General features: G+C 34.7%; 2 protein-coding genes across 2 annotated transcripts; both read right to left on the bottom strand.

The window, feature by feature from the left end:
• Window positions 1–271: 271 nt before the first annotated feature.
• LOC146165679 (serine/threonine-protein phosphatase 4 regulatory subunit 3-A-like) lies at window positions 272–8840 on the bottom strand. The gene is made up of 4 exons (XM_083382946.1): window positions 8529–8840; window positions 7496–7963; window positions 6977–7141; window positions 272–3364 (listed from the first exon to the last, which is right to left on the bottom strand). The coding sequence occupies exons 1-4, from the start codon at window positions 8838–8840 to the stop codon at window positions 1718–1720; spliced, it is 2592 nt and encodes an 863-aa protein (XP_083239072.1). The 3' UTR covers window positions 272–1717.
• LOC146165678 (ribonuclease P protein subunit p38-like) lies at window positions 8841–14136 on the bottom strand. Its single transcript, XM_083382947.1, has 4 exons — window positions 14005–14136; window positions 13040–13090; window positions 12182–12271; window positions 8841–9297 (listed from the first exon to the last, which is right to left on the bottom strand). The coding sequence occupies exons 1-4, from the start codon at window positions 14094–14096 to the stop codon at window positions 8841–8843; spliced, it is 690 nt and encodes a 229-aa protein (XP_083239073.1). The 5' UTR covers window positions 14097–14136.
• Between the last annotated feature and the right edge of the window lie 615 nt (window positions 14137–14751).

Here is a 14751-nt window from a genome sequence, read left to right as displayed (position 1 = left end):
AAGACCCATTACCTCCTTAATTGTTGACTTTTCTAAAATCAAGCTTGTACAACTAAAGACTAGATAACCCCTTTTTGGACAATATTTAGAGATGACGCCACAAAGTTAAGTCAGAACGTGACGTAACAGAGTTTGACCAAAAAAATAAGAATACCGGTACTACAAACGCAAACCAGAGAAGTTTTTTTTGCTATTGACGTGGTTACAAAAGCAAAACACAAGAAGCACTGCCTGAACTGAAACTTACTCGACAAAAACCAGACTCGATGTTCATGACGTTGTATTTATAAACAGGGCGCAAAAAACTACGTCAGCATTTAACAAGGAATTATAAAAAATTAGAAAATTCAACATTTGCTGCTAACATTGGACTAGACATAGCGGCAGCGATCGAAAAAAGGTCAAAGTTCGAGTAAAAAAAGTCCAAAACTTCCCAAAGCGGTCTCACCCGTGGGTATTTCCCTCCACACACACACAGAGGCACTCACAGAAGATGAACTATGCGGAACCGGCGCTGTACCAAAGAACATCGGATGGCGGCAGATTGGCCGCCCAAGATACGTATATGCGTGTGTGTGTGTGTTTGCTGTTGGCGTCATTTTGTGCAACACGCGAAAAAAGAACAAAACGCAATTGCGAAGAAATTGTAAGTTTGTTTTTTGAGTATTTGCTTCTTTGGGGAGAAATTTCCGCTTGAAATCAAGTTCTAGCACGGGGCAAGTTGCTATTCCAGGTGCATCACACAAATTGTCTAATATTAAGCCGGTAAACACCAGTTAACCCCAAGAATCGACGTTTAGTGTTGAACAAGGCAATTTTTTCGACTCTAAAATCCCCCAAAACAATCGTTATTTAAGGAACTTGGAAAACGAAATAAATACAAGGCTCTGTTGTGAAAGTGAGCTGGAAACACAATTTAGCAAGATGTTCAAAGGAATTACAATCGTTTTTTTTGTAAAGCTATAAAGAGTAACTGGCAGTTAAGGAACGGTATATTTATTTGTTACTTGAGTTAATTACGCACCGCTCCACTTATATTTCGACGAACCATTTATTGGGTGTTAAGTTATTTTGAGCCCGTAAAACACAATGTTCAACACAGCTTAAAATGCGGATAGGTTTGTGGAATACTGAGGTGTATTGACTATTTAATACGTGGATTTTTTATCAATTTTACCAACCGGTCATAGTATTAGTGATACTTTCTTTTTTATCGCGATATCCGAAGCCCGATATTTTGGTAAGCACGACCGCCGATCCGAAATCAACTTGGTTATTAATGAATCCAAATAAACAAATGGTAAAATGTGCAAAGGATAAGTTAGCCTTGTTGGTCAAAAGCGTTGAGAATAATTTTGATTGGTAGTTTAACATTTTCAGATTTTACCTTGGATCGTAAAACAATTGATATCGGTCGGTAGCGATACAAACCAGGTATCAGGCAGTGATACTTCCACTTCACACCAGGTATCGGCCGCGATCCGATACTATCGGACGTCCGCATTTGTCGTTGCCCGAATTCTCCGAAAAGTTCTTTGTGCGGAATGAGTCGCACTTTTGTTGCAAACAATTGAGCGAAACGCGACCAGGAAGGCGCGAGTGAGGTTTCAGCGGCGACCCGGGATTGAAAATATCTCGGCCTCGTTTCGCTTCTCCGCTGTGTTCACCAACTCACGCTCACGTGAATGCGCTCACGGTGGTTTCGTGATATTGGGGCTTAATTATCTGCGACGGCTTCGACAAGACGCGGCTTTTTCCGCGCCGGTTCGTCCGACAATTCGTCCGACAACTTCGCGCCCGGTTCCGGGATTTTCGCCGCGTTTTCTGCCGTTTTTGTTTCGGCGACTTTATCCTTGAGCGCAGAACCGTCCTCGGGCACAGCGCCACCTTTGTGCGCAGCAGCGCCCCCCGGTGGCGAGCCCTCCTCGTCAGATTCGTCGTCCGAATAATCGACCAGGCCGATTAATCCGTTTGTGATGCCGCTGGAAACTTTCTCCGCTCCGGGTTTGTCTTCGGAGTTGCTGATGTTGATCCCGTTCGAGTGAAGCGACGTTTCTTTGGACTCGGAAGCGAGACGCTCGTTGAGTTTGTCGATATCGGCTTGCTTCTTCGACGCGGGAGTCTCGCTCGCTAGGATGCTGTCGATGTTGATCTTGGGAGTGTCCGAGTCGAACGAGTCGCAAGTTGCAAAGCTCGAATCGACTTGACTCGGATCTTCGTCGTCTTTTTCAAACCACAGCTCCTCGTCTTCGTCCATTGTCCTCGCGTCGCGACGGAATCGGTGGTTCCGCGCCGAATCACCAGACTCCAATAAGCCGAGCTTGTGATTGTCGCGGTTCTTCTGCTGGTCGTAGCGCAGTTTCAGCCCAGAGAAGGTCTTGACGTAGTCGATCTTCTCGAGCTTTTCGTAATGAAGCTCCACGATGTGGTTGATTAAGGACTTTATGTCTTCCATGCGGATAAACTCGAACATTTCGAGGATCGCCGAGTTGATGAGATTGTACCGCCGCCCAGATTTGAACAGCGCTTCCACAACCGGCTTTATGAGGTCGCCTTTTATGATGTAGCGGTTGTAAAATTCGTCCAGGGTGCTGATGATTTTGCGCATGAAGCGTAACGCGGCAAGCGCGAGGAAAATATGCTTAGAGTTCAAAAGCACAAGAACCCTCCGAAGCAGGTCCTTGTTGAGAATGTAGTGCTTGACGTGGTAGGTATGATGCTCTACGGAGAAGGTGACAAGGTCGAGAATCAAGCTGAGCAGGTGCGCCGTTTGGTAATCGTCTTTTCCCGGCTTTTTTTCGTCGGCTGTGTTTGCCAGTAACGGAGCCATGAGAATGTGCATACAGTTTTTGTAAAAAAAGGCGAGAAACTCTGTTTTTTCGTTCTTGTTCGCCATCATGTTCTCGGGATCGAGGAGGATTCGAAGGAGTCCGGTGAGCTGCATCGCACAACTCAGTTCTGGATCAGGATCATAGATCATCTGCTCGATTACGAGGTTCAAGAGGAAGAGCTCATCGTCTGCTGAGTCGACGTGCGCCTCGTTCATCTGCTTGTGCGCAAAGTCGCGCACCATCGAGGGGCTGTGCTCAACGACGTGCGCGAACATGTCGATCGCCAGCCGGTGCAGCTGCGGGTCTTCGCTCGCCAGCAGCGACTCGACGCCCTGAAGGATGCCGAGGTCGCCGAGTTTGGTGAAAAAGTCGTCGCGAGGGATCGGCTGGAGAGTTTGCGAGAGCGAGCAGAGTTCACGGATGAATCCGGCCAGCTCGCGTCTCCTCACATCCTCCAGGTTTTCGTCCTTGAGTTGGCCGAACAATGTTTTCAGGAGGTTCTCGTCTTCTTGCACCATGTTCACAATCTCAATCTAAAGCAAATGCATTTGTTTTTAACGTTTTCGAGTGGAGTAACATAAATTGGACTTTGTATCTAAAATAAAAAAGACTGTTTGGGTATTTATAATGTTTAAAAATAAGTGATTTAATTTAAGATAAACCGATATACCTGTTTGGTTAATAATAAAACGGCTGGAATTTTCATTTGCCAACACACCAGTATATCGCCGAATTTGGGCCGATAATTCAATATTAAAACATGAGAGTTTTTTTTCTATTTTTGGGAATTTTTTCTTTTGTTTAACATCATGTCAAGTTAATATGCAATATAAGAGTTAAACTAGGTAGATAAACAGAAATAAGTAAAATATTTTTTTTAAATTAGCTAAGCTAGAAGGTGCTGTTTAGATGTAATTTAAGCAAATTTTAATAAACTTAAAATTAATCAAAAAATTAAAAAAAAGTTGTGTTTAAAAGTTGCGAAAATTAAAAAAGTTGTTTAAGGTTTTGAATAATAGTTTTAATTTATAAAAAAAATATATTATTTTATTGACGTTATTATGTTATTTATTGACTACTAAGCAAGGTTTCTGGAAGGAACATTAACATGTTGTGGGTTGTTTTAAATTCGCGCTATATCAGACAAAGTTGATAAATAATTGATGCTCCATCGACTGAACACAACACGCAAACATGTAAAGTTCACAAGTTCAACTTTGTTTCTCACAAATGATGTTAACTTAATATTTAAAGGTAACAGCATGTTTTCCTGAGCAGTAGGTTGTGCTGTTGAAATATAAAATTAATCTTTGAATTAATAAGTTAAAGCAGAATGGAAAAATTTTACCCGACAAAGGTTTCAATTAATAGAACACTTTGTATTTATTTTAATAGTAAGCCTGATTTAGTTGTGGCAGACAAATGTATCTGCATCTCTTTAGAATGAATGAAAAACAATTCCCACTTTAATATGTTGTCTATTTCATGTTAATTATTGGTTTTAAAACTTGAAAAGAAAAAAAATAGTTTAATTATTCCATTGGGAAATTATATGGCAACAAATTTAGATTCAGAAATTTTAATAACTCATATCTACATCAACTATTTTTATTTATATTTTCATATAAAACAGCTAAAACTGAGTGACATATTATAACATTTATGGCATCAACTACAAAAGCGACAGTTCATTGGTGGAACGTGGAAGGATTAAACAGTTTAAAGACGTCAAACAACAATAGAATTACGTCAACAGGAAGTAAGAGTTGTAACAAAAATCAGAAGGCTTTCGTGGTAAACAGTCTGCTACTTTACACCAGTGGTTGTCAAACTTACATTTTTGTGTCCCCCCTTTAACAAAGTTTATTGGACTTGCGATTGCGACACACCAAGCTACCACCAAACAAAATGAAAGAAGAGTATTTTTAACTTTTTTATTTGTTTGTTTGTGAAGGTAATACAAATCTAAATTGATTGCTCCAGTTTCAATGATTTCAGGTGCAAATATAAAGGGTGTAAAAAGATCTGTTAAGATATCTTTCAAGTATTTTTTTACCAGAATTGAGTTTAGATTTGAAACGTAATCATTGCGCGCCTTTGAAGTGAAAAAAGGGCGTCGTGGCAGGTAGCTTGAGAAACTCTACTGCACACTATAAAGTGTTTTTATAAAATCATTCTTTTCCTTACTGTTACCACAACATTGGGGAATAATGCAAGGGCTGTATGGTTTACCAGCGACAATTATTGTTTGTCCATTTGTCTATGCATTTAGGCTTTTGTAGGGGCTGGCGATTAAAAAATTTCACCTTTTCAAGTTTATGGACAGAAATAGACAGAGAAATATTAAATCCGGCTCAAACCAAATAGAGTATTTACCAGTTCTACAAAAATGAGTGTCATATAAAATAGTTTATTTTACACCGTTCACCTATTAAACATTTGTAATTATATCATTTCGTTTCTTTTTTAAAACTTAAGACGCCTGTTTGATTTGACAAGAAATATATTTCACTTTATTTCATGAAATAATTTGTTTTTTTTACCCATTTTATAAAAAGTTTAAAGATTAACACCTAGAATTTATGTGAGCTTTTAAATTGAAAATCTTAGCATATTGCTTTCAGCAAAAATCTATTTAATTTTCAAATAACTAAATTCCACCTGGATTAGCTGACACTAGTAAAAAGAGTTAAATCAGTCAGTCGTGTTTATGCAAAATATTAATCTGTCCGACCCCAATTAACCCAAGACAGGAAGTTAGTTTAGTTCCAACCATTGACTGGTAACATAATTTGCTGGCAACTTGTTTTTAGAAATCTAGATTGTATTTACTACAACAATCTGTTATCTCTTTAAATGCTTGTTTTGCAAAGTATGCATAAATCTTAAATTTCATTTAAATGTATATTATCACTCAATTTGTTGTATGAAGTTATAATGCAGGTTGTGAAGTGGCCACAATGTAATAAAATGATAATATGCGTTAATCATAATTCAACAGTTAACTATCACATTCCCTCACGATGATGTTCTGTTTAAAGCAAAATACCAATAACCTTATATCTACTGTATAGGATTTGATATTTGATTATCTAATCTATAATTTAGGAGTGCAGAATAGCATCTTAATGCAGTGTTTCAGAATTTACAACCTATTTAAAACACATTTACATTGTGGGTGTGTTGCTATTCTTAGGGAAACTTTACTCTTTTAAGTGCACTTACATTTGAAAAGACTAGCAAACTGTAAACACAACTTTGCAGTCAGATTTAAATAAAAAATGCTTAAACACAAAATGCTACGTTAGAAAGCCGTTGCCAGGCATTTTAAAAAGCTGTCAATTTCGCGGACCCCCTGTAGATTTTTTATATCCTCTTTGATAACTACTTCTAAGTTTATTTGTTGTACCACCAAAATTATAGCTGTTTACTAAGTAGGTCATTTAAAAATTAAAAAAATAGGCGACAAAACCATCATGCTTATAAGTATAAGCTATTAGGTAATTTAAGCATAATAAAATTGAATTGTTTCTAGTTGTGAATGTCCTATTTTTCAAAAAAAGTTTGGCACATCATGTACGGACCTATTATGTAAAGAAGGTCAAGTAATCGACATAATCTTCAGAAAAAAATTTCGATACTTACTTCTATCATCTACATTAAGGATGATAATACAAGTGCGTATTGAAATGTCCTAATCAAGATGATGTCGATCTACTCAACCTTTTGGCTTTGACATTTATTTATCAAAGTAACAAACATAAAATTGCTTATCTGGCAAGTAGTTTATTTTTAATGAATGTGCCAACGTTTCGACCACCTATACAAGCAACCTTCTACAGGGTAATATTATTCCAACTATGGGAAAATATATCACAGGTAAACAATAAAAAAAAACTAAAAATATTTGGTGGAAGAGCAATTTTACAGTTCATGCAATGTCTTGCATCAACGAATTTAGGTGCACATGCACAGATCTGTAATGTAGATTATAATGTAGATTATAATGGATCGCAAAGTCAAAAAGGTCGAGTAAATTGCATTAACGGATGATAACACAAGTGCATATTGGAACGCCTTTATTAAGATGATGTTGATTTACTCAACCTTTTTGGCTTTGAGATTTATTTTTGAAGTAGGTTTACCTTGTTGAAAAAGATGAGCGAGCTTAGTGTTGAAAGTGTGTTCTCCTCGAAGACTGAAGGAGTAGGGAGCACAACATCCTGGATGTACTGGAGACGAAACGTCTGGTGGATCTTCGTTTTAAGATCGGGATTCTTAAATGGGACTACCTCCTTGAAATTTACTTCCTGTCGTAACAAAGCAAATAAAAATAATGACAATTAAGCAATTTTCTTCAGATGAGGGTTTCATTGCTATTCAATAAGGATTGACTTGATTCTATTGAAGCAATTTTTTGGTGTTCAGATACGGGGACCATTTTATTTAATGTTTATATTTTTATTGGGTTAAATAATTTTTTGTTCAATTATAATTTTTAATGAGAACCTGTTACAAACTTGTTTTCATTAAAGCAAAATAAAAATTGTTCCTTTTCTTAAACAATGACAAAGAAATTTACCAGATTGTTAATTTAAAAAAGTTTAGTCTTTAAATAAAATAGCCCTTAGTTTAATAGTTAACTAAATTTATAAAATAATTACCTGCAGCAAATAATCCCTGTGTTTTCTAGGTTCAGGAAGTGCTGGATCGTACTCCAAACATCCGACAACTTCCATAATGTTTGAATCTTGAAGCAGAACGTCAAACAAACTGTTCCGGTTCAGTAGAAAAATTCCTTTCATGATCTCATAAAGGCGATTAAGTCCTTCGCGGTTCTCCAAATCTTCGCAAGTCCGAAACAAGCCGAGTAGTTTGGGAATGTACTCCGACTCTTCGACGGCTCGTGCCAGTTGGTCGCGACGAACGAGCGACGACAAAGCGACTGTAAAAAGTTCTGCGATGTCGTCTAGTTCTCCTAGCTCACAAGGTGGCAGCACATACGGGGAAATCGATTGTCGCTGAAGGGATTCAACGCTATCGTCAAGACGTCCGGATAGAAGTTCATCTTCGTCGTCCATATCATCAACGATATCTTGCGTGATTTCAACCGAAGGGTCCTTACCTTGTACCTAGCAATTTACAATAGTGCGATTAGGAAATACTAGCAATAGGAAATAGTGCGAATATATTTGTTCTAACATCCAATACAAATAATTTGGTCAGGGTTTCCAGCATAAGAATCACTTTTTTCAGCATATTTACCGAAAAAAAACACAACCTAATAATACCACCAGGGGATATCGGCCAGTGTGATAGCATATTAACTTTGTTGGTTTTTTTCCCATATTAACACTAAAAATAATTAACACTTTATAATTGTTAGTAAAAAAAATAATGGTATTGGACTCTTATTGTCCCTTAGCAGGAAGTGAGTAGCCTTGGAGGCCTGAACATTTAATATTTTATTTGATAGTCAAACTTAAAATTGTGTTTTTTATAACATAATTAATTGACTCCCTTGTACCGTTGACTTTCTTTAAAACAAAAACAACGGTGGCCACAGAGTGTGGAGAATGAGTAAATAAAGGTTTAGTTTTTCGCTAGATAAGAAAGTTGACCCTAAATTAAGAGAGGTTAAGACAACTTAAAAAAAAATTATCCTTAAATTTCATCTGTAAAAAAACATTTGTTTACCTCGCAAATCTTCTCCCATATTTCATCACATCCAGCTTTTTCCTGAAAGCTCAGGGCCAGATCAGTATTTTCTCCCTCCGACCAAACGATCAATGTTTCCTGCTGCTTCTGATATGCTGTGTCCGTCAAAATCTTCGACTCGAGCAGCACCGAGCCGTCCTGTTCCGCTCGGACGATTAACGTCATGCCCTTTAACCTCTCGACATGTGCGGAAGACACGTGACCGGTTCCTTTGTCGTCCCATTGTCGGTAATCGTTAAGCGTGTAAACCTTGACCCTTCGTCGTGTGTCGGCCATCGCAATCTGCACCATTCACACTTTTTTGGTGGATTTTTTGTCTCGTTTTTCGTCGATTCTTTGACTTTTGTTGATACAAACTTTGGTGGACACAAAAATTTTATCGGCGTTTGAGCGCTTTCGTGATTTCAAAGCGGGTTCTTCAGTGGATAAATCTTGCTCGCATATCGCAGCAAACGGCAAAGAAATCACTTCGATCTGGGCAGACAAGGTTTCCACAAAGTTCTTAACAAGCAAATGTTCAGGGTCTTTGACAAAAGCGATCGTAGAAGCGCGTTTGAGTCCAAGAATTGCAGATAACGTCTCGCTGAGGTTGTAGATGGAAGCAGAGGTGATTTTTTGTAGCGACGAGGACACGAGAACGTGGTTGACGAGGTATGTTGGTTTAATCGAGCGACAAACGAGAACCAAGGAGAGGTTTTTCTTCTCAAGTTGTTTCGTGATTTCCTGGAGACCCACCACAACTTGCTTGCTACAAGAAAAAGTTTGTATTTTAATATTTTATTCAAATAAATTATTTAAAAAAAAATTAAAACAATTTTTTAGTTAAATTAATTTCTTTTGAAACTTGTTTAACACACAAAAAACATTTCGTTTAAAGTATTTTTCACTCCTTGAATGTATTTACTGCAAACATATTGATTAAAAAAAAAAATATTATTAAGTGTTTTTCTGAATTGTTTTTTTAAATTTGGAATCAAAATTAAAACAGGCCTACTGCAAAATGAGTGGGGTAGTTTGTTAGGTTTTTTTACACTATAACTGTATTTTATAACAAAAACATCGGTTGATTTTTAAGATAAAAAATATGGTTCATATATTTTATAACTTTTTATTGCAATTGCTATTTTTTTAAAAACATCATCTCCTATATTCTTGACTTAGAAAGAGATAAATTGAAACTTGAGTGTGAGTTTTGTCTTCTATTAACAATTGTGGAATTAAGGTTAAACTTTATAAATGCAATTGTATTAAAAATAATAATAAATAGGCAACAATTTCGCACATTAATTGAAATAGTTAGTCAAACATTCTTTATAGCCATCTATTTTTCCACAGCCTAGCATTTCCTAACATTGTCTTATTAATAATAAGTACTTACAATGTACTTACTTATTATTAATAAGACAATGTTAGGAAATGCTAGGCTATATTATACAGGCCTTAGCCTTTCACTTCTTTAAATTCGGTGAATTGACTGTGTACCAATCCTACAACCCTATGAGTCATATGAAACTGAAATAGAAATGGGGAAGTAGACTCATTCCAGTTTATTAAAACACTCAAATGCTTATACAGATAACTTTGTTGTGCCCATAAGCACCAAACATTCAAAAATCCAGGGCGTTGTTTTCCAACCAGTACAAAATTGATTTTTTAAGTAAAAAATGTGAGCTCTTATATAAGAGCTTTTGCATTGTAGCATGTTATCACTGAAACCACCCATTTCTTTATTTAAAACTAAACAAACCATTCAGTCTTCTAATACTTTTGTACAGCACCTATAGGCTAAAAACGTTTCCATTGAAATGGGCAAACATTTTAGTAAAATTAATAATATAGTTTGGGGGTTTCATGGCTTCGCGCAGCATGCATATGGCAATTCGCGAAAGTTTCGAACACTTAAGGAATTAATTTTGCTTGTTTCAAGAGATTAATTCTGCGTATTTATTAATAACTTGGTCAAATTCTAGAACGTTTTGGCCCTACCAGAACTCCAGGGCGCTTTAAAACACACCACTTGTTGAAATTATTGTGCAGACCTTTAAAACCTAAACACAAGAAATCATGGATTTTACCGCAAACTTTAGAAATTTAGAAAACAAAGACATTATTATAATGTAACCAACTAAATAAAGCTAGGTGTAGTTTCCTTTATTTTGTGTACATTGTTAGTTGTTGCAAGATTATCATACGTTATCGATTGTTCATTATTTACAAAAAAAAAAAATTATCCATTAAATCAGTTGTTCTTAACCGGGGTGCTGCGGCACTCTAAAAGTGCCATTTTAATGATCAATGGTGCCAAGAGATATGTCAAATCCTTAAGGATTCCGATTTTTGCTCTATTGGTATGCTCTTCTTAATAATTTTTTTTTACGATAAACGTGCCAAAACTTAAAAAGGTTTTTGCAACTTTGTTGCAGTTAATGTGTTGTTTCAATCTTGTTTATTGTAACATTACAGATAACCACTCGGCAAAAATGTGAGCAAGGGTGCCGCAGACTATTTATAATTTCTGTAGGGTGGCGTAAGTCAAAACAGGTTGCGAAAGACTTGAACCTTTGTTGTCTTACAAACAAATGGATATTAGTAATATTTTGCTATCATTTCAAACTTTTGTAATGAAGGGTTTATGGAAATTGGATATAACTAGAACAAATTTAACTTAATTTCAATGAGTTTGAATAAAATTAATTGTAAAATATAAAGTTAGATTTTGCTACTTTAAATTTAAAAAGTGTTTATAAATATTTCTATTTGCTACAGTTAATAGGCAATAATTGAACCTTACTATGGCAGTATTATATGTTCACACAGTGGAATAGCATGGCCTGAAAGTAATGATTCACTAAAAATTCTGTTGTAGGTAAACATTGGCTGTATTTGTGCAAACAAAGGTGCTTGGTATAGTAGTTCGACTCAACTATCACTTGCTGCAATACTCAATTACAAGTTTGGAAAACTTGTTTCTACGGTTTGGTGTGAAACTGTGATGCAATGAAAGTAGATCATTTTCAAACTAATACACAAAACAATGACTCATATTGGTATTTGCATATTAAAAGTTTGATCAATTTTGTGCGGAAAAGCAGCCCATTACTCGTTAGTAGGAATGAAATATGACAAATAAAGAACTAAAAGCTAAAAAAACAGATTACGAATCGAAATAAACCTATAATTAGGATCATTTAAAAAGTGTGTTTAAAAACCTTGAATAGAATGTTGTATTTTACTACTAAACTTTAAACTAACATATTTTTCAAAGTAAATATTCATTTCAACTTACAGGACAAATCCTATTTTTTCTTTCCTTAAATTAATGAAATCATATCATCATAATCATATTTTTTAAAAGTACCTTTCCTTAAATTAATGAGGCACTATTCTGCTAGTTTCGCCTTTAGAACAAAACCTATTTAATCTATGTCCTGAAAAAGAAAAACTAGCTGAATTGAAAAGAAAAAGGGTAATTTTTATAGTGTTTTTGGGGCTTTCTAAAATATTGCCAATAATTATGAAATCGCAGTAGAAAATTAGCAATTAGGACTAAGATAAAATAGTTGCAATCTATTCAAGTGGTCACCAAAACAAAACCTTGAAATAAATGGACAGAAACATGAATAATAACTCACCCGACTGAACGCTTTAACTTTGTAATAGCAAGTTGTGGTTTGAGATCGCCGCAGCTTTCTGCGTCCGATTCTATCAAAGCACTCAGTAACCTGACAATAAAAACATGAATCAGTTGTGTTTGAAAGCTGTATTCACGTTAAATCACTTTTTGACTTAAAATTAATGTTCATCAATAGGGATGTCCGATAATAATTAACATTTTATCCCAACCCGAAACTCTAATACAAAAAATACCGCGATTGGATAACAAATGATGTCATTATTATGCTCAAACAAGCAAAAAAGATTTTTTGTAGTCCCAAATTTGCAAAAAGTTTAGTTACTTTTAGTTGTTAAACTACAATTTTAGATAAATTTACCTTTTTGGTAAAATTTACTGCAATATAGGAAAAAATCCTATATACAATTAATATCGGATCAGAACCAATATCAGCCATCGGACGGACAAGTAGTGATACTAACTCTTGGCATCGGGTCAAATCCGATATTTTAAATTTGCTCAAAAGTAAAATGCCATGTTCAACAACCCTTTATATGTTACTACAATAAAAGAAATGAAATATTCTAACATAATTGTGTTAGGTTTTAAAACATCTATCACAATTCTCTATATTTTAAACATTAAGTTAAACGAATAAAAAATATTTCATCCAGAAATCGCAATTATTGTACACAGATTTGTACGTATATTTTATCAAGTTAAACAATTCACATAGATAGCTCTTTAAACGCCACATGACATGGCTGTAATGAATCCATAAATAAGTTTGTATCACTTGAATAAACTGATTTTATTTTTGGACTGTCAATTCAATTGAAAACAAAAGGTCAATAACACAGATTAAAGACTTACTTACTTTTTCAGTTCTGTTAAAATATGTGGGGCAGTTCCTTTATTTAACTGAGGCCTAAAAAACAACAAAAATATTTTATTTTTAGATTACTATTTTTCTTAAATTTCTGGACCAACTTTTTGAAGGTTTTTTTATAAATATTCATTTGTTATTAACAATATTAACACAGTCAAAGTACTCTAAAATTAAAGAAACACTGACTTTAAGATGCCAGTTTGTAAAATATATTTTAATACATTTGATTGCAACCTGCAGATTTTGCCACATACTGGCACACAATTAGCAACACATTTCTGTAACCACAAAGCAATGTTTTAAACCGGAATAAATATACAACTTTTTATGACCTATTCATATTTATAAATTGACATTTACAAAGGCTGTAGACACCTTGTTCTAGCTGTGCCTAACAATCATGCCTGGGGCTATTTTACCTGGAAAGTATAACAAGTGAGACTTTCTACAAGACAAATTGACATTTATACATCCATGGACATTGGACATAACCTATAAAATGGGAAACCTTTTTATTACTGGACATGTGTTTTTATTAATGTTGCTAAGATATTACACTTACTAGGTTTGCAGAAAACACGCATTATATTACCTATACATGTGGCATATATTTAAATGATTGTTAAATCATATCTGTCTTAATTAACTTATCAATTGTTTTGGATTTTAACTTTTTTTTAATTTTGTACTGTTTGCCACTTAAAGTTTATATAATATTGCTGTAAATTGTATTGTTTTTATTTAGTTTTATTTTTAATTTTAGACAGTGTCCATCAATCATATAGGATTTCAAGTTAAACTTATTAAAACTCATAGCAAGTTCTGGTGCTTTCCATAATTTTTAATAAAAGTAAATTATTGATTTTTTAAAACACATAAAATAAATGGAAAATAGGTTTATATAGAAGCAGTATAAGTATATTAAAAGCTGTTTAATAATAAAAATACTTTACCAGTTCAATATGTAGGGGTGAAGCAAGCTACTTTTCAAAACTGCTTTTTGAACCTTCTTTTTTGTTGAAGCAACTGTCACTCGTTTGGACATTTCGCAATCATTTTAACTAATATTTAACAATAGGCATGCTGAAAAAATGAAGTGTTTAAAATTAGCACTTCATTTTCAGCGGCAAGCAAATAATGAATTAAAGAACTGTTGCACATTTTTAAACAAAAATGGAATAATTTTGATGAAATGTTTTTCAAAATGAGTTGTAGATTTATCAATGTTGTTTGGTTAACTGAGGTCTGATTTTAGCAACCGCGTCCGGTTGCTTTAGATATAGACAAATTTTATGGTTGAAATTTTCAGAAAAAAAATAGCTTTATTACAAAGCTTAAGTTAAAACTCCCAAGAAATTTAATGTTGTTTAATAAAATGCGATACATTAATAATGAAGTTATCCCCTCACAAATTGACATTCTTAAAAACTATTAAAGTTAAGCAAACCATTATTGGTTAAATTATCTCAACCAATTGTATAATTTTTACTCAATGAAAGTTAATACCAGCGACGTGGCACGATTTCTAGACCAGCACAGTGCTTATTTATTTTACTAAATGCAAAGACAGTTGTGGTAAAGTTGTAATAACCTGGTGTTTAGGGACATTTTTTTAATTTTTTTTATGGGTTATAGTTTTGTAAAACGGCGCTGGTCTAGAACCCTACCACAATTTCGTCCAGGGGTTTATATTGCTAACA

Source organism: Ascidiella aspersa, chromosome 2, assembly GCF_963924565.1.
Source record: "Ascidiella aspersa chromosome 2, kaAscAspe10.2, whole genome shotgun sequence".
Taxonomy (NCBI): domain Eukaryota; kingdom Metazoa; phylum Chordata; class Ascidiacea; order Phlebobranchia; family Ascidiidae; genus Ascidiella; species Ascidiella aspersa.
This window is presented reverse-complemented; position numbering and strand designations above follow the sequence as displayed.